General features: G+C 28.4%; 2 protein-coding genes across 2 annotated transcripts in view; one reads left to right on the top strand and one right to left on the bottom strand.

Annotated features, from left to right (window-relative positions):
- brn (beta-1,3-galactosyltransferase brn) overlaps nt 1–23,149 on the top strand; it is a 435,255-nt gene that overhangs the window by 166,003 nt on the left and 246,103 nt on the right. The gene's annotated exons all lie outside the window — the stretch shown is intronic.
- Nucleotides 1–23,149, bottom strand: part of Fife (regulating synaptic membrane exocytosis protein fife) — a 188,157-nt gene that overhangs the window by 30,459 nt on the left and 134,549 nt on the right. The window contains exons 4-5 of the mRNA XM_088259890.1: nt 13,929–14,040; nt 2,690–2,834 (exon numbers count right to left, since the gene is read on the bottom strand). Of these exons, the coding sequence (XP_088116016.1) occupies nt 2,690–2,834; nt 13,929–14,040 (257 nt within the window). The remainder of the gene's footprint in view (nt 1–2,689; nt 2,835–13,928; nt 14,041–23,149) is intronic.

The raw sequence follows: 23,149 nt of genomic DNA, 5'->3' as shown, positions 1-23,149 counted from the left end.
TAATTTGTGTAATTAGCCTCGGGAAAAGTCTTAATTAGATTTTGGGAACGTAATATGGATAACAAAGTAATCGGAAGCCCCGTTAACCGAAAGCTTTGAGCTTTCTGACAAAAAAGGGAATTTTGCGAAATGTCCTACTTTTTCTTTATCTCTGATAATTTATTCAGTACCAAAGCTAACGCCTGGAGCTTTCAGGTAGCTATAGGACAACCTGGTATTATTTTTAGCTTTCAAATGAACGACAAAGCGTAAAAACACATTTTTATTAATTCAGGAGTTTTTCAAATTTACATATTTCTTTTTGTAAATCTGTATGAAACACAAAATGAAGACTATTTAGATTTTGATAATGTTGGTTTTGATAAAGAGGTTTTTTTTGTCGCATTTTTCAAGGTTTATTATTGAATTCTCAATATTGATGTGGAAGAATATGGAAGTTATTTGTACGTTTCAATTGAAAACATATTTAATTGAAACGTTCATATAACCGACAGAAAATTGGCGATATCTATGGTGGAAATTAGTTTTTCAATAGCAGAAACCCTCATGAAATATCCGTTTTATTTTTATCTACATACCTACAAACGTTGAGATCAATAAAAATCTTAAATTCAAAATAAAATGCTTGTTTTATATCATATTCAGATTTATATTAAAACCCTTAAATGGAAACATCTGTAGTTTTTTAAACTAGTCGTAACAATATAATAGTAAAGTGATAAAAAACAAATGTTTTATTAATAATTGATTTATGTCCTACCAAAAAGTGAATGCCGCAACAAAAAATAACAAAAAAACTTGACATAAATAAAAGGGGAGAAAAATCCTGGAGGAAAAAAAGGACACTGAAACAGGTGTAGTTACGAACTGTTTGTATTTTCGCTTGTTGATAAGAACATCTTTTGTTCTCAAAACTAGTCATGTTCTCTCAAAAACTGGTCTCAAACGAGTGTTTTATTTTTATACTTAAATAATCGAATTATTCCACAAAGCAAATGCCAAATCTATAAATGATATGAACATACCTAACGCTACAAAATAAGATAATATCAAATATCCCGTATTTTGATGTACGATAAAATCGGGTTGATCATTAAATTATGTGATAGAATTTCAAATTGAGGAACACAAATGAGACCTTTTTTCAATTTAAGCGTACATACTTGTATATTATTAAAGGCAAGTGACTCTGTAATTTAAAATTTGAACGAATTAAATATAGCAACATTATTTTGCATCTTTATTAGGATCATTGGAAGTTAAAATTATAAGGCACTAATCCTGTTGCGTAAATCATAACTAAATTATCATCACACCGCTTCCCCACAGGGATAGACAGAGAAATGAACGCCATATTACTCTGTTTTTACAGACATTCTTTGCCTCTTCCACATTCATACATCTCCTCATACACACTCGTCCATTATTCTGACTAGGCCACTTCAAGTATTTGAAATAATTGATTTCGCCATATTGTGCTTAGTTTTCCTATATTTCTATTTCAAACAACATTCTCCAAAGCAGTTTTACATGTTTTTTTTCCAATTGAGCAAATGCTGAGAAGTTCCTGATTGGCCCACACTAGTTTATCCTTCCTGTTCCCAATACAGATTAAAATAAACATGTTCTTAGCTAGAAGAAACAAAAATTCAATAATTGATCTATAAACTGTGTTCTTAATATAAAAGGTAAATATTATTATTCCAATTCCCATTTTAAAAAATCCCTTCGTTTGATAATTAGACATAAGTGTCTGTTTGGATACATATTATATTACAATATATACATCTTAGTTTGTGATGGAGTGGGGTGATGTGAAATTCCAAAAAATCAGTCTAGCTGCAGCGTTTAACATTGATTGCGGTCATGTCATTTCATTGTTTGGTAGATCCGTGAATATACCGTTACAATAATTAACTCTAGATCAAGGGTGGCCAACCCACGGCCCGCGGTCATGTGTGAAGAATATATTTTTAAACCAGTGATATATTTGTCATACACGGTTTGATACATCAACAAGATTTATGTTCTCAAGTATTATCTATTAGCCAAGTCATGCATGTTGTTATAAAAACAGTAAACAATATCCGTTCGCACGCTCTTCAGCTTTGACAATTTAAAGCAATCTCAAAAAATTTTGATAACCAGTTAAGGTGTGTAACTTCAACTATTGAAAGAGATTTAGAACAATTTATCAAGCGAAAAGAAACGTGGTTATTGATAAATTGGTTTTATTTTTAAAAAAATGTTAATTTTGTTTGATTTATGTGTCCTTATTGATAATTTTGATTGTTAAAAATTTTCTAAATGTTTATTACGGTAGAAATACATTTTTGTTGATTCAACGTGTGTTTTCTTCTCACATCTGGTCGTAGTAATGTTTTTTCACAATTACCCTGATTATACTTTCTGATTACCTCTGCATTAAATTATTTATAATACTTAAAAAACAAAAATTATGAAAATCGTTGTTTAAAAAGAAAAATTATATTGTCTGTGTGCGGCCCTTGAGAAAATTTTACATCATCGATGCGGCCCGGGGTGCAATTTGGGCTGGCCAGGCCTGCTCCTAGATACTACTAGCGCATTAATGAATTGACAGGCAGCATCAAATGTGAATTCGTAGTACACCTTACTCATTGATCTTATGGGTGCAATATGGATATTAAAATAAATCTGAGTTTCTTACCGCATCTTGATTTTCGTCTAGTTTAGAGTAGCTAGCGCAGTCTTCACAAACCCTCTGTTGACACTCCCTACAGGTTTTACTGAAGTCGTCTGGCTTGAATGACTTCAGACATACCCTGCATGCCCCTGCTCGACTTTTTGGATCTCTGCAAAAAATAATTCATGGTAATAAATTTGTGAAATTTGGCTTTCTCTTTTTATGTATACTCTAAACTCGTATATACAATATTTTTTTATTTGTACACTGCACAAGCGTCTTATGCAATTAATAAAATAAGAAAAAAAAATATAAAAAATAATATATATAAATGTGTGTGTATATATATATATATATATATATATATATATATATATATATATATATATATATATATATATATATATATATATATATATATATATATATATATATATATATATATATATATATATATATATATATATATATATATATATTATATATATATATATATATATATATATATATATATATATATATAAATATATATAAATATATATATATATATATATATATATATATATATATATATATATATATATATATATATATATATATATATATATATATATATATATATATACATACTTTTCTTTTTTTGTATTTGTGTGCAAATTTGCAAAAAAGTACACTCGAGTTACTGGTATGTCATACAAATTGTTTTCCCGTATTCATAGTTTATTTCGAAAGGTCCCTTGAAAAACGATATATAGAGGTTTCACTGTATATATATATTTTTTCAAATCCTTATCCGCACCCAAATGGTGCATAGGGCACTGCATTATATAAACACAGTGTTATCTTGATCGTTAACACACGAAGGAAAGGTGATCAGCCTCCGCTTCAGGTACCAGTCCAGGGTAATATTGAATAAATATTAGAGTGAAAAAATCACTTATATATATTTTACCCCCCCTGGGAATAGAACCCGGGACCTCCAGAACGGTAGCTGGGCGTGCTGACCATTACACTACGGAGGCGAACAAATAATCAAGAATAGCAAAATGATTTTATTTATTATATCAGACGCTAGATTATTCACATTGAGATTAGATATCAATATCATAGGATCGCTTCCGGTACACAAATACCAGATCGTAGGTCTCGGGATGCTAAGATTTCACTCTTCTTTCATATAGAGAGTATCAATATATGTTTCAAATCAAATGAAGATACCTATAATATAATAGTGGTAAATCAATTGGAACAGTTACTAAGAAGTGCCCTATTATTATGTTAATTATAACAATGATTAAAATGATATTTATATCTATGGAGTATTTAGTAATATTACTTTATAAAGCATTTTATAATGTTATTTAATAATTTTCCAATTAACATATGAAAAAGCAATTCCAATGATTGTATGATGTTATGTGAACAGCACGCGTACATTCCATCTGCCTAATTAGTATGCAGTAGTGATGGATGAGCTCTGATAGACGTTAAAGGATTTTCATTATAATTCATCATCTATATTAACATTATATACTCTTTAATGACAGTGATGAATAGAGCGTATGTACTTGAATATTCTCATTTAAAAGCAGTGAGAATTTAAAAATTATTCAAACCGCAAGACATGTGTGCTTGTGGGTATTTATTTTTATTTTTACAAAGTACATTTATATTTAAAATAATTTAAAGATATGCTTAGGTTAACAGTTTTGTTATCTAATCTAAAATAAGTGTATTTTTTGATAGTTAATTCTACAAAATAGTACATACAAAGAAAAGTTATTTAAGTAACACTAAAATAATCTTATTTAACAAAATATTATTTTCAAATTTTCTGATGCTTCAAAAAAAAACATTTAGTAAAAAAGGATTTTTAAAGTAAAAGAAAAAAAACTGTTGTATCAAAAACAAGGACATACTTAAGACTTCAGAATATTAAAGGAAAACATTAAAAATAAAATAATAACATGAATAATTTTTATTTCAATATTTATATGGCCTCGTTATAGATATAAATAAAATAGATGATATAAAACAACATGTTAGTTTTTTTTTCATTTTATTTTATATTATGTATGCCATATAAACTTTTGCGGCTTGCACACTTTACCTCGTGGTCTGGAATAAAGAAAAAAATTGAATGCATAAGAGGTTATTTTAATCTCTTGAAATAAATTAATTAAATTGTATTTGATTGAAAAAAGTATCAGCTCCTTTTAATAAACAAGAGCGAAGTAAAAAGTGCAGTTATTTTTTTAATAATATTAAAACAATAAAAAAATACACAAAAATTAAAGTTTTAATCATTCTGTAGAAAATTCCTTTAAGCGTCTGTTTCAAAGGATCTAACAGAAAGTAAGGATAGTTGCATATCTAGTACGTACATAACATTACTTATTTTGATTAAAAAGTTTAAAAAAGTCAGCCTGTCTTTAGAATTCAGTCTAATATCAGTATAATATTTCAAAAATACAACAATTATTTCATTGATAAAACAGTAAATATAGATGTGACTTACGCGAAAAATTATGAACGTTGGAGGTTCATACGTATCCAAAATAAATTATTTTTAAATATTTTGAGTACTTAAGTATTAATCAGAGTCCATCATCTTCGTTAAGGGTAGATAAGATACGACCCTTCTAAGGGGTTATTATGTGACTAGAGATCATTTCAGGGATCGAATTTTCTGGGGAAGGTTCTGCCCTAATGGGGAATAAGGTGTATCTTATTTCTAGTCGGAAAACCCGATATCCTGTCACGGAAGAATTCTGGATGTTTTGGAGCTTCGGGGTGATTAGCGAGAGAAGAGTAGCAGTTAGCGATTAGGCAGGCTTTTATTAGGAATTAGGTGGCTAGAGGCTTGCTAATTTCAATCAACCATTGATTTTGTGTCGGATTTAATCAGAATTACATATATATATATATATATATATATATATATATATATATATATATATATATATATATATATATATATATATATATATATATATATATATATATATATATATATATATATATATATATATATATATATATATATATATATATATATATATATATATATATATATATATATATATATATATATATATATATATATATATATATATATATATATATATATATATATATATATATATATATATATATATATATATATATATATATAAATATAAATATATAAATATATATATATATATATATATATATATATATATATATATATATATATATATATATATATATATATATATATATATATATATATATATATATATATATATATATATATATATATATATATATATATATATATGTATATTTATATATATATATATATATATATATGTATATGTATGTATATACATATATATATATATATATATATATATATATATATATATATATTTATATATTTATATATATATATATATATATATATATATATATATATATATATATATATATATATATATATATATATATATATATATATATATATATATATATATATATATATATATATATATATATATATATATATATATATATATACTCGTACTATCATAGATTGCTTGTAGTCAAGTAATTAGTTAAATTATTGAATTAATTTACAGCTCACTGAGTTATTTTCATATTAACTGGAGCGAGAATAGATACATTACGAATTTTCTCAACAACGAAAAAACACCCTTAGTAGAATTATTATTACTACAGGCGTAAACGGGATGTAATATCCCCATTTCGTACTTTCATACCTCCGTAAAGTATGTTATGATAACTGTGTTTTTATTGCCCATACGCAGAAGAATATTATTTATTTTGCGAAATACTAGCAACGTATTCATATAAAACTGAAAAATATTTTAATGAAATTTCGGTGGTGGTAATTATTAAATTGCTTGACAACAATTTATTGAAATTTGTAATTCAGCTTATTATTTTTATCTTATTTTTCATATACGCTACTACTACAACTACCATCACGCCATTTCTCTGAAGGAGTAGGCAGAAATGAGAATGGAACTCCACACTCGTCTGTCCTGACATACACTCCTAACTTTCTCCATTTCCACCCATCTTGTCATACATGTCCTCCAATTAAGTAGACATCCAAAATTCCTAAAATAAACCTAAAATCTGGTATTAACACCACCAGATTTTAGGTTCTGATTGATCTGGTCGTGTTGGAATCTTTTTGGCGGTCTTATTTAATTCAAAGAAGTTGGACGAATAGGGATTTGTACCAATAGAGGGGCGGACGAATATCGAATTTCAACGGTAGATCTTTGTGCCTACTACTGTATGTCCTATTACCTTCGAAGTCCTCCACCCGTTAAGATTACCAACTTGTAATCTCTGTATTCCAGTCCTTGTCACGATCCTTACTTAGGGACGGCCTTAGATTCGGGATTTTACTTTAAACACTCATTACTCCTCTTATCGTGCATATATTAAAGCGTAAACCCCGTTGGTTATTCATCAAGACCAATTTCCCTTGAAGGTAAGAAAAATTATATGAAATATTTTTAATTTTTATTTATTTAATATGATTTCATTCATTGAGTCGGCAGTCTTTTTGCAGTAAAATGTATCTATTTTCAATTCAAATTTTAATTAGCAAATATCACTGTTTTTCAAATCTATTCTGATACGTGTTTCCATGCATTCCGCATCATTTGAAAATGGGTGTTTAACATCACATATGGTGTTTGAAAATGATGCGGAATGCATCGAAACACGTGTCACAATAGGTTTTAAGAAATGGTGGTATTTACTAAGTAAAACTTAAATTTTAAATATTTATATTGTAAATACCCAGATTTTCATATTCCTCTTCATATATATTGAGACGTCAAAATATTTTTAAATATTAATACTTAGGTTTATTTTAATTCTGGTTTGAATAGATTTTCAGAAATTTATTTTAAGTACTTACTTATTATTATTTTATGTTTAACTATGTTAATTACAAAAATCCTGGCTCTTAATAGGTAAAACCTTAAATCTGCGTATTATACTATGAATTTCAGTTCACTTAAAATTTTAAAATAACAAAAAAATCCTGAGCGTGTGGATCTCTCGAATTAGAATTTTTTTTTAAATCTTTAATATCGCATCCAAATTCAATTTGTTATGTTCATTGGCAACTAAATGTCAAGTATTTTGAAAAATGAGACTTTATATACCATCAATTTTTTAGCAGGCTTTATATACCACTGATTCACGGTCCCCGGGTGATTTGTTTGGTCAAAAATCTACGAGTAATATCACGTAGAGTGTTACGTGACACTATAAAGATAACATATAACGGATATTCGATAAATGATTAGCTCATATTATACAGATAGGCTCCATTGCTTATTTATTCAGTAACGTAATTGAGTATGTAATTTGATCTGTTGGATAAAATGGGAAAGATTCGATAGAGTAATAATACGGCTGGGATGACGAGAAAAACAAAAGGTTGAAGAATTTTCGTTGATGATGAAATTCGTCACAAAAAAGAGCTTTTACGAACGAAATAGGATGTTAGTGAAAAATAGCACACATTTCACTATCTCAGTAATTAATTTTATATACTTAAAACAAAGTAAGAATTATTAACGTGTTTATTTGAAGTCTATTTGATAAATATGAAATGTAAATTTCTTGAATGTTTTCTGCAGATACTGCGATATTTAGGATTTTTACGGAGTGTGTGGAAGTTTTTGGTGAGAGTATTTTAATGTTTTTGAATTAAAATAAACCTTGATGATGACAAAGTTCTGTCGAAACCGGTAGGTTTAATTTTATTATTAAAGAAAGTGGTGAAAACAAAGTTAATTCATTTTATAAAGTTTATGAAATGTAAAATTGATAATCAGTTATTTTAACTTTTTTTGTAAATTATTGCACCAAAATAAACAAAATAAGGTACCAAAATATATTATTGATTTAAAATATACCAAAAAAGGAACTAAAATATACCAAAGATATAAAATATACCGGAGAAAGTTATGAACACGTACCAAAGGTATGAAATATACGTAAGAAAGGTACCAAAATATACCAAAAGTTTTCAAATATACCAAAGAAAGCTACCAAAATATACCAAAGGCATAAAATATACCAAAGAAAGGTACCAACATATACCAAAAATACGTCTCGAAACTGGTAGAAAAAAAATGGCGAGTCAAAAAGTTTTAAAATGTTTATTTATCAGTGATATTTTTGACCCTCTGATTGATTGCTTTTTAGCAATAAACCCGTCAATGTATGTACATGTTTCTTTTCTGCACATGAATTTTAAGCCTTCGTATGAGGTCTAAAAAATAGTTCCATAAAGTCTCGGCAATTGTTAAAAAAGCACTTTCAAATTTATTTACAGCGAATAACTTTAAGACTTACTTATCACTCAAAATAGTTCTCTGCAAAAAACAGGTGTAAGAGGAAAACTCGCTACATTTGCAAAAAAGTACAGAAAAACTATTGAGTGTTGTAAAGATTTTCACTCACGCATAAAAAATCTGTTTACTTCTAATATTATTATGACGTATTTGGTAAATTATTTAACCAAAATTGTACTGTTTTAGTCATGTTAAAAAACACACATATTTTATTTTTAATTTATTTATTCGATAGTCACTTTGTGGTAATATCTATCCCTTTTTAATTTAAGTTAAAAACTAACTAACTAACTAACCATCACGCCGCTTCCCCGCAGGGGTAGGCAGAGAGAATAGAGCGCCACACCACTCTGTCCTTGCAAACATTCTTCGCCTCTTCCACGTTCATGCATCTCCTCATACATACCCGCCGATTGTTACGACTCCTAACCTGACCACTTTCAAGTATTTGGCATACCTGATCGTGCCATGTTTTTCTCGGTCTTCCTCTGCTTCTTTTCCCGCTAACATTCGCCTCATAAATTTGTTTTACCGTTCTTTCCTCACTCATTCGTTCTACATGTCCAAACCATCTCAACACACCTTTCTTAATTTTATCGATAATGCTTATCTCAGCTTTGCATTCCTTCCTTATTTCACTATTCGCACATCTATCATACATCGTTTTGTTACACATTCTTCTGAGAGATCGCATTTCGACTGCATTCAGTCTACTTTCATCCTTCTTTTGCCAACTCCATGTTTCACTTCCATACATTAGAGTTGGAACCAGGACTCCGTTGTGCACTGCCAGTTTAGCTTCCGCTGATAGGTTTTTATTTGCTATAACTGATTTCAGTGCACCATTCACTTTGTTCCCAGCATTCACTCTCCTTTCTATGTCTTTATCAATCTTTCCATCCCTAGAAAACATACTACCCAAATACACAATTAATAATTTAAGTTTAACTTGGTAAATCCACCGACTTAACTTGCGACTTGATCAACAAGGTTTCACAACTTTTCAGAAAAACTTAACAAAAACAGAAATTTCTGACAAGAATTAACATAGAGAATGAATAAATAACGATTTATTGTGATCATTTAGACATTTCAGACAGTTAATTTTCTATTAAATGGTTGAATTATTTTTCATTCGAAAACGTCAAGTTTTTCGTTCTTTGTTTGACTGATTTAAATTAACTGAAAGTAATTATTTGTTTTCAGTACTTGATTTAGCAGTCTCTTTGTAGTTATATCTGTCCATTTTTAATTAAAGGTCTACTTGGTAAATACAAATATTTCTTTAAATCTATTGTGACACGTGTATCGATGTATTGCGCGTCATACGATGTTTGAAATTGATGCGGAATGCATCGAAGCAGTGAAACAATAGATTGAAAAAAAATTTAGTATTTACTAAATTAAACACATCTTATTTTATCCATAACAGTATTTTTTTTTCATTTATGAACACTGTTGTATTTGTTGTAATTGTAACAATCCCATCAAACCCTTAAGACCCTTCTGAAATTCGTGAAAAAAATATATGTAAAATAAATAAAATTACTTTTCTTGTTCTAAATTATTTAACATAGTTCATGAATCACTTCACTTGTGACTATGTTTCGGAATTGATTCATATGTATAGAACTTCCAAGAATTTGAGTAGTGTGGTTGTCAATAATGGGTAGAATTGGCGAATGTTACACGTGTGTAAAGTGATCACTTAAACTAGCCTTTGACGGTCGTAAATGCCCAGACTTCCATATTCTTCTTCATCTTTGAAGAGATGTCAAAAAATAATATGAAAAATAACTCCTTTAATTGGAGATAATCCAGATTTGTGAATAAGTATTTGGACACACTCAAAATGTTGTAAATTTTTGTTTTGTGTTTAATATAATACATTTTTTCCTTTATAAATTCTACAAATATTTTATGATACACATGTTTTTAGAAAATACATACGAGAGGGTAAATGAAAGTAAATATCATATCGGCAAAAAATGTAATCAATCCAATAGTGTATCTGGTTGTGGAATGAACATTTCTCTTGTGGAAATCCACCATCCCTCACGGGCACTGCTGCTTCCGCTTCCGGATGTATGTCACTTTCAAACACAGTTTCCTACTTGAGTTAATCTTCTCCACTGTTACCTATTGTGCCACCTTTTGCAATTTTGCTTTATTCTCCCAGTTACTCCAGCGGCATGAATTCCACTCTATCTATTGTGACCACACGTTAAATTATATTAATATTGTTGCCATCAATTTCTACTTAAAATTCAATTATCATTATATTAGAAATCACAAAAAAGCGCCCTTGAGGTTGTATCATACGAAAATGGCGCTATACAAATTATCCAAATGTATATATATATATATATATATATATATATATATATATATATATATATACAATATATATATTTATATATATATATATATATATATATATATATATATATATATATATATATATATATATATATATATATATATATATATATATATATATATATATATATATATATATATATATATATATATATATATATATATATATATATATATATATATATGTATATTCTGAGAATTGCTAATCTGGAGACATTACAGAAAGGTTGCTTTAAGTTGAGTCGTCATAATAAATAGAAAATAAACAAAAACGGATCGTCGCCAGGTCGACGTACACTAAGTTACGAGGGAAAAAATACTAGCCGAGCACCGTATAAAGAAGGGATATAGTTCTCTCTCTTAGTATAACTATATATGTATATATATATATATATATATATATATATATATATATATATATATATATATATATATATATATATATATATATATATATATATATATATATATATATATATATATATATATATATATATATATATATATATATATATATTTATATATATATATATATATATATATATATATATATATATATATATATATATATATTGTATATATATATATATATATATATATATATATATATATCTATATATATTTATTTATAAATATATAAATACATATTTTAAACTGGGATACGCTGTAAATATAGAGACACATTCTCACAAGTGATATTCAACGTCGGGGGACTCGTTTTTGAGATGTTTCCACTTTTGCCTAACACCCCTTAAAAGGAATACGTTGGATTATGGGACACCCTGTATATACGAGAATGCTAGGGGAGTCTGACGAAGAGCTTCTACCTTATCAGAATATTATACTATTATTAACGATGCAATACAATCTAAAACATCTGCATTAAGTGATAAAACAGTCAATAAAAAAAAACCTAGCCAAGCGCCATTAAAAGCAGAAGCAGTGTAGATATAAAATAGAGGTACTAATAAATGTCCTTGGTCACCCTAGAATAGGCACATTCAATTAGTACATAGAACATAAAAGTAAACTCGCCGAGTGGATTATATGTCTAAAGAACACAGAATCCCGAGGAAGCAGAACGGGGAACTGAGATTAATGTTTAATTAAAATTATGATAACATAGTTGGCGGGTTTTGCGCGGGAGCTGTAGGCGACTTCATGAACAAGGTTTCACAACTTTTCAGAAAAACTAAATAAAAATAAGGTTAATAGAAATTACTGAGAAAAATAAACGAAGGACAATTTAGATCAGTTTAGATTTAGATTCAGTTTAGATATTTCAGAAGGTTAATTTTCAATTAAATGGTTCAGTTGATTTTCATTCGCAAACGTCTCGTTTTTCATTCCATGATTACTTTAATGAACGAAAAGTAATAATTTGATTTCATTTATTGATTTGATAGTCACTTTGTAGTAACATCTATTTATTTATAAATAGAACTAGTCTTGTTAACATAAGTAAACTCAAAAATAGTCAGATTGTTGTATTATTGTATTTAAATCATCATGTTTTTGCACAAAGTTAAAAGTAAAATAAGAAATAATATTAATGCGTTCACTAATTGATTCGGCAGTCACTTTTTGGTGATATCTATCCATTTTTAATTTAAGTCTTACTTGGTGAATACCTTTATTTCTTAAAATCTATTGTGACACGTGTTTTCATGCATTTCATATCATCATACAGTGTTTGAAAATGATGCGGAATACGTATAAGTGTCACAATAGATTTTAGGAAATAGTGTTATTAAGAAGTAAAACTTTAATTAATTATTATTTGATTTTAGCAGGCTTTATTTTTTGTAACGCTTGAGGCGTTACTAACTTACCATAGAATTACCTGATTAATAGTCCTGAAAAACCCTTTCATCCTGTTCCGACGCAACTCATTTCCCGCTTGCTTTTCTTTACTTCTATCTTTTATTCACACCCTGTGGTGCATAAGGCAATGCATCGTTAAAACATAGAATTATCTATATCGGGAGAGAATCTTTTCATTTCGTAAGGCCACATTCATTTATCTGATTCAATATAAGGCCACGTTTGTAAAAAGTCAACCCATGGACCATATTTCGAATGATGATGATTTTTTATATAAAATATTTCCATTTTTTTTTAAATACCACATGTTAAAAGGCCGTATCAGAGTAGCTTAGAGGAGCTAAAAATTAAAAACATACTAGTTTTACTTAGTAAATACCAATATTTACTATGTAAAACAGTAATTAAGAACAATAATACAACACTGACAATATATCTGACCATTTTTTAGTGTACTTATGTTAACAAGGCTATTTTTATTTAAAAATAAATAAATGTTACTACAAAGTGACTACCAAATCAATTAATGAAATTAAATAATTTCACTACATCCTTTACATATGTTACCTCGGTGCTTCACACAGATAGGATATCCGTCGTGAATTTGCCAAATGATTTGAGACTATGAGATGATTGGCAAATTAGGAAAAGTTTAGTTATCTTACCTAGGGTCTGCCTTGGTGGTGGGGGGCGGCGTGGCTGAGGGAGGAGTGGGGGTGGGAGACGGCTCGGCCTCCGCGTCAGGCACCAGGGACGGACGGGGTGACATCTTGTTCACTGGAAGGCAAAAGGGCCGAATTAGTTTATTGGGGCAATTCATGAAGAATTATGAGTCAGAAATGTAATAAATATACATACTACATATAGCAGGCTCTAGATGGTCTAGATCTAGTACAACACTTCAGAGTCAACTTATAAGGCAGAAGAGTGGACGCACAGCAACTAGCGAAGGCTGCTCAAAGCGACCAAAAACGAAAATGTCAACTTGTAAGGTTCTATCTTCCTTTGTATTTTGGGTCTCATATTATATTTTATTAATTGAACACCTTCAGAAAGAATTAACTATCAATAGCGAATATTTTATGGCGTGTTTGGTACGTTTGAAGAAAGATTTTTTGAAAACACTACCATATGAATACGTTTTTAAAGACATTCAACAAATTTTATGTATAAATATATATATATATATATATATATATATATATATATATATATATATATATATATATATATATATATATATATATATATATATATATATATATATATATATATAATATATATATATATGTATATATATATATATATATATATATATATATATATATATATATATATATATATATATATATATATATATATGTATATATATATATATATATATATATATATATATATATATATATATATATATATATATATATATATATATATATATATTATATATATATAAATATATATATGTATATATATATATATATATATATATATATATATATATATTATATATATATATATATATATATATATATATATATATATATATATATATATATATATATATATATATATATATATATATATATATATATATATATATATAAAGAAGAACCGCTTTAGTCCTTCAACTTTAGTGCTGGGTGTACGCAGAAAATATAAAATTGAATGAGGATTTAGAGTAAAATCAAAAAAAAATTAAGTAAAAAAATTACTGAACGAGTATGTATCGTTTTTTGTATAAAAAAACATTGCAATAAAACGGACAAAAGCTTATATTTTTATTGGTGAAGTATTTATTTAGCTTGTTATTAATTCCGAATTAGTTGCTTTATAAATGCTTTAAAAAAATAATCTCGTACTCTGTCGGTTCGATGGGACCTGACGGACTAGCCGAGAGCGGATGACAAGGTTTTCTAATGTACCTACACAACGTACAATGTGCCCAATATACAAAATACAGAGTAAGTATCTGAACATTTTAGTAGCAACACATTTTGCTAACGATAATTATCATGGTCTGGTGAGTTGAATCTCCAAGTTTAAAGTACGAGTAATTCCGTCCGTAAAACGGTACTAATGTTCTGCGATGCATTAGACTGGTTTTAGACCTTTAATAAAATGTTTGCAATTAAAACCCCCCATATAACTTCGGAGAATACTCATCTACTTTTCATTATGAACTAACCCAAAATATGTAGGTAGGTTTTGTAATACAATGAACAATGAGACCTGTAATGTCAATCTGCAATCATTGTTAATTTTTTACAGTACACGGAAAAAAAGGTTTTAGTTTTAACACAGAACTAAAAAAATTGTATTAGTAAAGACGTTAATATTCCTTTTTCATAAATTTTCAATCGTTTTTTGTTTTATTTGTTACGATGTTGGATTCAAAAATACCTGTGATGTTTTACTCTTAAATATACCCGCAATAGGTATTTTTTAATGATTTTTTACCTCAATAGCACCGCCATTTGTCAAACGTAATAGCAACACACGCAATACTAAGCATCGCGAAAAGCGTGCTTTTTGAAGGCTGCTAAACTATTGTATTGTAACTATTGTCCGCCTCCGTAGTGTAATGGTCAGCACGCTCGGCTTCTGTTCTGGAGGACCCGGGTTCGATTCCCAGGGGGGATAAGAATAAATATGATTGATTTTTTCACTGTAATATTTATTCAATATTACCCTGGACTGGTACTTGAAGCGGAGGGCTGATCACCTTTCCTTCATGTGTAAAACGATCAAGATAACACTGCGTTTATATGACGCAGTGCCCTATGCACCATTGGGGTGCGGATGAGGGTTTTATTATTATTACACTATTGTTTACCCACAAGTATTGTGAAATAAAACAAATTAGACATGTTCTGTTAGATTCTGTTTTCTTCCTTTGCATTTTATCTGACTGAGCCTATCAACTCGTGGCTGGGTGCAGCTAGTAATTTAATATGAAATAAGTTAGTACATGTATAAATATTTTTTGCTGACAGAATTTTCATGGTGTCGGGAATTTTTAGGAATCATAAAGAATTATGAAGAATACACCTCCTCCATGCACACACTTATCCCGACGGTGTTTCCACTTTTGGAAACAGACCTAAAACGCTTCTTTTATGATGTCTTTCAGCACTTAATCTCGGAATCGTCTCAAATCTTTTCAAAGGTCCTTTGAGTTTGGAGAATAAGAAGAAGTCAGAAGAAGATCTGGTGAGTAGGGTGGATGGGGAAGAACAATGATCGAGGGTTTGGCGAAAAACTCACGAGTTCTGAAATCTGAATGGGCTGAATCTGATGAAACAACAACGCTCACGACAACGCTCCCAGAGGACCTAATGGGGACTCTGAAAGGGACTCTGAAGGGGACCCAGACATGTATCTTCTAAATAAAGTACATTTTATGTGTGTGTGTGTGTGTGTGTGTGTGTGTGTGTGTGTGTGTGTGTGTGAACAGTAAAGTAAGTTGCAAAAGACAGAAAAACAATGTGCTATTTTTTGTAGGAGAAAAAAAAAGATAACGTTGTTTTTATCAAACTTTCACAACTTTTGAAAGAAAAAATCTAAAAATTTGTTATCTTAATGTGATTTTGGGTGTTTAAAAACGTATTTTTAATTAAAAATCCAAAGGTTTCTAATTTTAAGGTTGAAATCAAGAAATTTACGGAGAATAAATGAAAATCTCGAAATTTCTCGTGAAAGTGAAAAACTTTTCGTTATTTATTTGCAGATGTCACTTTTAAGGAAACTTTGCGCCACAAACAAAAGCAATTACATAAAATTTCTAGAAAATGGTTCCATTCTATTTTAAAGAAATGAAACCAGATCGCTAAATATGATTCTCAATTTCAATCTCAATCTCGCTTTGAAAATATAAAAACTAGAATAAAATAGTAATAAAGAAATAGTTGCAGAAAAAAGGCAAATAGGTAACTATTTGCAATTTTATTATGAATTGTTATAACAAAAACTTATTTATTCATTTTCATTAATTGATTCATCACTTTTAGTTCGGCACAATAAGTCACTTATGGGTATATTTTCCCATTTTTAAAAATTATTTAAGCCTATTACTGGTCGTAAGCTCTGTAAGTATCCAGACATCCATATTCTTTCATTGATTGATTCGGTAGTCACTTTGTGATAGAATCAATCCATTTTTAATTTAAGTTTTACCTATAAAAGAAACACACTTTACGTTTATTTAATTATGACGACTAGTTTTTCTTCGACTAATAGTGTCAAGAATGTACGATGTATGTATGGAAAATGATCTGGCAATGAATGAAGGTAAGTCAAAGGTCATGGTGTTTGAAAGAGAGAAAGATTTGACAGAATGCAAGATTATCGTGCACAATGAATCCCTAGAACAGGTGCAAGAATTTTTATATCTAGGAAGCATGTTCACAAGGGATGGAAAAGTGGATAAGGATATTGAGAGAAGAGTGAATGCAGGGAATAGAATAAATGGTGCTTTTAACAGAGTGATTGGGAATAAGAGTATGTCCATGGAAGCCAAGCTAGCGGTTCACAACGGCGTGCTAGTACCGACACTAATGTATGGAAGCGAAACATGGAACTGGCAAAGGAAGGATGAAAGCAGAGTGAATGCTGTTGAAATGCGCTCCCTCAGACGAATGTGTGGAAAATCATTGTATGACAGAATTAAAAACGATGATATAAGAAAGGAATGTAAGGCTGAACGAGGGATAATTGAAAAGATTAGAAAGAGCTCTTTGCGGTGGTATGGACATGTGGAGCGAATGGATAGCGAGAGAATGACTAAGAAAATATATGTGGCGAATGTGAGAGGGAAAACAGAACGTGGACGACCGAAAAAGACTTGGCACGATCAGATCAATCAGAACCTAAAATCTGGCGGTGTCAAAAGTCTGCGTAATCGGAGGGCATGTATGACTAGATGTATGGATGTGAAGGAGGCTAGAAGTGTATGTCAGGACAGAAGAGTGTGGCGTTCCATCCTCTCTGCCTACCCCTGCGGGGAAACGGCGTGATGGTAGTAGTAGTAGTAGTAGTAGTAGTTTTTCTTTTATAATTTCATCATGTGTTACCAAAAAGTGAATGCCGAAACAATAAATAAAATAAGTTTTACTTAGTTCATATCGTAAGATAATATTATAAGTTTTACATAGTTAATATATACTTTACAATGCCTGCATTGCTCCTGTTCTCTTATACGGCTGTGAAACATGGCACCTTACAAGGGCCCAGAGCAGCCGTGTACTAAGCTTTGAGAAAAGGTGTTTGCGGAGAATCTTAGGCGTGCGGTGGTTTGACTTTGTGAGGAATGAAGATATAAGGCGTAGGACGCAGCAAATCTTGGTCACAACTGTCGTCAAGAAAAGGCAATTCAGTTGGCTTGGCCATATACTCCGCATGCCTCCTGAGAGCCTTAATCAAGCTTGCCTCTTTTACAAGGCATCAGGTTCGCGCCGCCCAGGACGACCACTGCTGACAATTCGTCGGCAGTTCTCGTCAGAACTTCGGGACGCGGATCTGACTTGGGAGGATGCAAGGGAGCTGGCAGCCGACAGAAAAGCCTGGAGACAGTTTGTGGACTCCATATGCTCCACCTAGAGAGCGGATATGGTTTATTAGTTATTATCACTATTTCTTAACATCTATTATGACACGTGTTTCGATGCATTCCTTCAACACTTTAAAATACGATAAAACTTTCATTAAAAATCCATATTCTTCTTTATCTGTGTTAAAATATGAATATCAATAACTTATAAGTAGAGAAAAACCCAGAATTTGTGAACAAAGATTCTGACACACCCAAAATGTTGTTAATCTTTATGTAATTTTATTTTGCTCGTGTTATGAGTTGACTTATTCAATATGGAATTGATATATTTACTAATTTTTAAACATTTCATAATTCACCCTTTTAAAACTGTTGATTTCATTGTATAAACAAATGCTTTTTTTCTGGTTTGCTTAGTTTTCTCAGCAAAAATGTCGACCAAGCCAAAAACAGCAGGCGACTGAATAAAAGAGTTCTTAAATAAATATTTCAACTCCTTATTTTTTCACATAACATAATTTTTTCGCAATTTTTCTGAATTATAATGAAAAATATCTCTCTGACCTTTAGAGATCTGATTGCTTAACACGGTGTTGATGAAATTTTACTTCACTCGTCAAAACACGAAACTAGTTTATAGAGATGATGTATTTTAAAAGAAATCGTGGCACCGTTCGTCTTGTTCGCAATTTCCGGAGTTTCCGGTATTTAAAACAAGGATAATTTTTTTTTTAAATGTCAGTGAATTTAATTTTTTAAATATTTTTTGGGAAAAAGTTCAAGGTATTTCATCTGAATAGCTCAGTTAAACGTATTGTCATAATAAAATAAATAATTAAAAACTATATACTTTTTAAAAACAATATTTTATTAGACCAGTGACCGAGTTTTATCGTTACCAATATAATCAGACTGGTAGAAGGCTAGATAAAATTGTATGTAATAGATACACAACATCGCAGGGGTTTATAACCATAATTTTATGTAAATAAAAAGTTCTAACAAAATGAATTTGAATTGAGTGGATTTAGTATTGTATTAAAATAAAAATTATATCACATTTAAGTTAAGATAAGAGCTTTAATTATGATTTTATGTAATTTTATAATTTTATAGTGGAAATGGATTTTAGTTTAAGAATTTAAATAACATATAACCAGCTGTCCCAGACTCACCCATGAATATGGGTGAGTCGGGAACAATTTTTTTTTAAGAATTTGGGTATTTTATTTTCACTGTGGATGAAATTTGATCACATTGTGGTTTCTAAATGGTTGAAGTAAAGCAAATAAAATCCTTGCTTTAACAAATATAAGACGCTTGAAAAATAAAGCTCGATTATTCGTCAAAATAATGAACCGAGATCCTTATCGACATCGACACGTGAGAAACCGATATCCTTCATTAATTAGAAGACAAATCGTGTACCGAAAATCGGAGAATCGATTTCAATAAATGGACCGTGGACGCTTACCGAATAAAAGAACCCGGCTGGAAAATGGCGAATACCAGTTTTATGTTATTAAATTAAGTGTAACGAGAAACGAGATTTGGCATCACTGTGAAAGCCGGCTGAAACGGTTCGGAATAAAACTAAACGAATCGAAATGTAACGGGTGAAGATTTAATGCAGCGGAAGTGAAACGTATACAGAACACAGATTGCTTTTTATCCAAACATTAACCCTCTCGTTTATATATATACATGTACATGTATATATATATATATATATATACACACATATATATATATATATATATATATATAATTTATTATTAGATTAAAACCAATATTTTTAGCTTTTCCACTTTTTTATTTGACCAGCGACCGGGTTTCGTCGTTACCGACATCATCAGACTGGTCTGATGATGTCGGTTCGTCGTTACCGACATCACCAGTCTGATGATGTCGGTAACGACGAAACCCGGTCGCTGGTCAAATAAAAAAGTGGAAAAGCTAAAAATATTGGTTTTAATCTAATAATAAATTAAAAATGCAATTCCATCACGAAGTGTCAGTGGATAATATAAATATATATATATATATATATATATATATATATATATATATATATATATATATATATATATATATATATATATATATATATATATATATATATATATATATATATATATATATATATATATATATATATATATATATATATATATATATATATATATATATATATATATATATATATATATATATATATATATATATATATATATAAATATATATAAATATATATATATATATATATATATATATATATATATATATGTATATATATGTATATATATATATATATATATATATATATATATATATATATATATATATATATATATATATATATATATATATATATATATATATATGTATATATATATATATATATATATATATATATATATATATATATATATATATATATATATATATATATATATATATATATATATATATATATATATATATATATATATATATATATATATATATATAAATATATATAAATATATATATAAAGGGTCCGCCAAATAACTTTTTTTTTTCGAAAATACTATAAAAAAAAAACTTCGTAGCTTCGGCTGTGTGGCACGTAGCGCCGTCCTGTTGAAACCAAATGTTGCCAATATCCTCCTCTTCAATTTTTGTGAACAAAAATCCGTTCAACATGGCCCGATAACGATCGCCATTGACTGTAACGGCCACTCCTTGCTCATTTTCAAAGAAAAATGGCCCAATTATGCCTCTGGACCAAAATCCGCACCAAACAGTGACTCGTTTTGGGTGTACCGGCTTTTCAATGTATGCGTGCGGGTTTTCTGTGCCCCAAATACGACAATTTTGCTTGTTTACATACCCGCCAAGATCAAAATGAGCTTCATCCGAAAAGATGATTTTTTTGGCAAAATCGGCATCTTCTGTAAGTCGATCGCAGGCCCACTCAGCGAAGCGAAAACGCATTGGATGGTCAGTTGGCTTCAACTCCTGAACCAATTGGACTTTGTATGGCGTCATACCAAGGTCTTTATGCAAAATTCGTCTCAATGATGTCTCCGAAATGTTCAATTGTTGAGAACGACGGTGAATTGATGTTGATGGCGCTTCACGCACACTTTCTGCCACAACATCGATATTCTCGGGTGTACGCACTGTTTTTGGCTTTTCACGCTTTGGTTTATCGATGAGGATGCCAGTTTCTTTCACTTTTTTCACAAGATAACGAGCATACGGAGCTGACGGTGCTTCTCTTCTTCCAAAAACCGTACGCAATTTTCGCACACATTCTGCAACATTACCATGATTTTCAAAGTAATGTCGCAATATTTCCCAGCGTTGTTCAAGCGTATACACAACCATATTCGCTCAGCGGAAGGATAAAACTAATCATACATGAGCTAAGTGTTACCATTCACGAAATAAGCACTAGTTGAAAAAAAAAACTTTAGATGGCGGACCCTATATATATATATATATATATATATATATATATATATATATATATATATATATATATATATATATATATATATATGTATATATATGTATATATATATATATATATATATATATATATATATATATATATTTATATATATATATATATATATATATATATATATATATATATATATTTATATATATACATATATATATATATATATATATATATATATATATATATATATATATATATATATATATATATATATATATATATATATATATATATATATATATATATATATATATATATATATATATATATATATATATATATATATATATATATATATATATATATATATATATATATATATATATATATATATATATATCTTCTTAAGAGTTTTAGAAAGCCCTTATCTATATATATATATATATATATATATATATATATATATATATATATATATATATATATATATATATATATGTATATATATGTATATATATATATATATATATATATATATATATATATATTATATATATATATATATATATATATATATATATATATATATATATATATATATATATATACATATATATATATATATATATATATATATATATATATATATATATATATATATGTATATATATATATATATATATATATATATATATATATATATATATATATATATATATATATATATATATATATATATATATATATATATATATATATATATATATATATATATATATATATATATATATATATATATATATATATATATATATATATATATATATATATATATATATCTTCTTAAGAGTTTTAGAAAGCCCTTATCTGTATTTGAAGGAGCATAT

Source organism: Brachycentrus maculatus, unplaced genomic scaffold, assembly GCF_059751285.1.
Source record: "Brachycentrus maculatus isolate JH-2025_06_01 unplaced genomic scaffold, ASM5975128v1 h1tg000121l, whole genome shotgun sequence".
NCBI lineage: Eukaryota > Metazoa > Arthropoda > Insecta > Trichoptera > Brachycentridae > Brachycentrus > Brachycentrus maculatus.
Note: the sequence above shows the minus strand (reverse complement) of the source record. Positions and strands in the feature narration are given on the sequence as shown.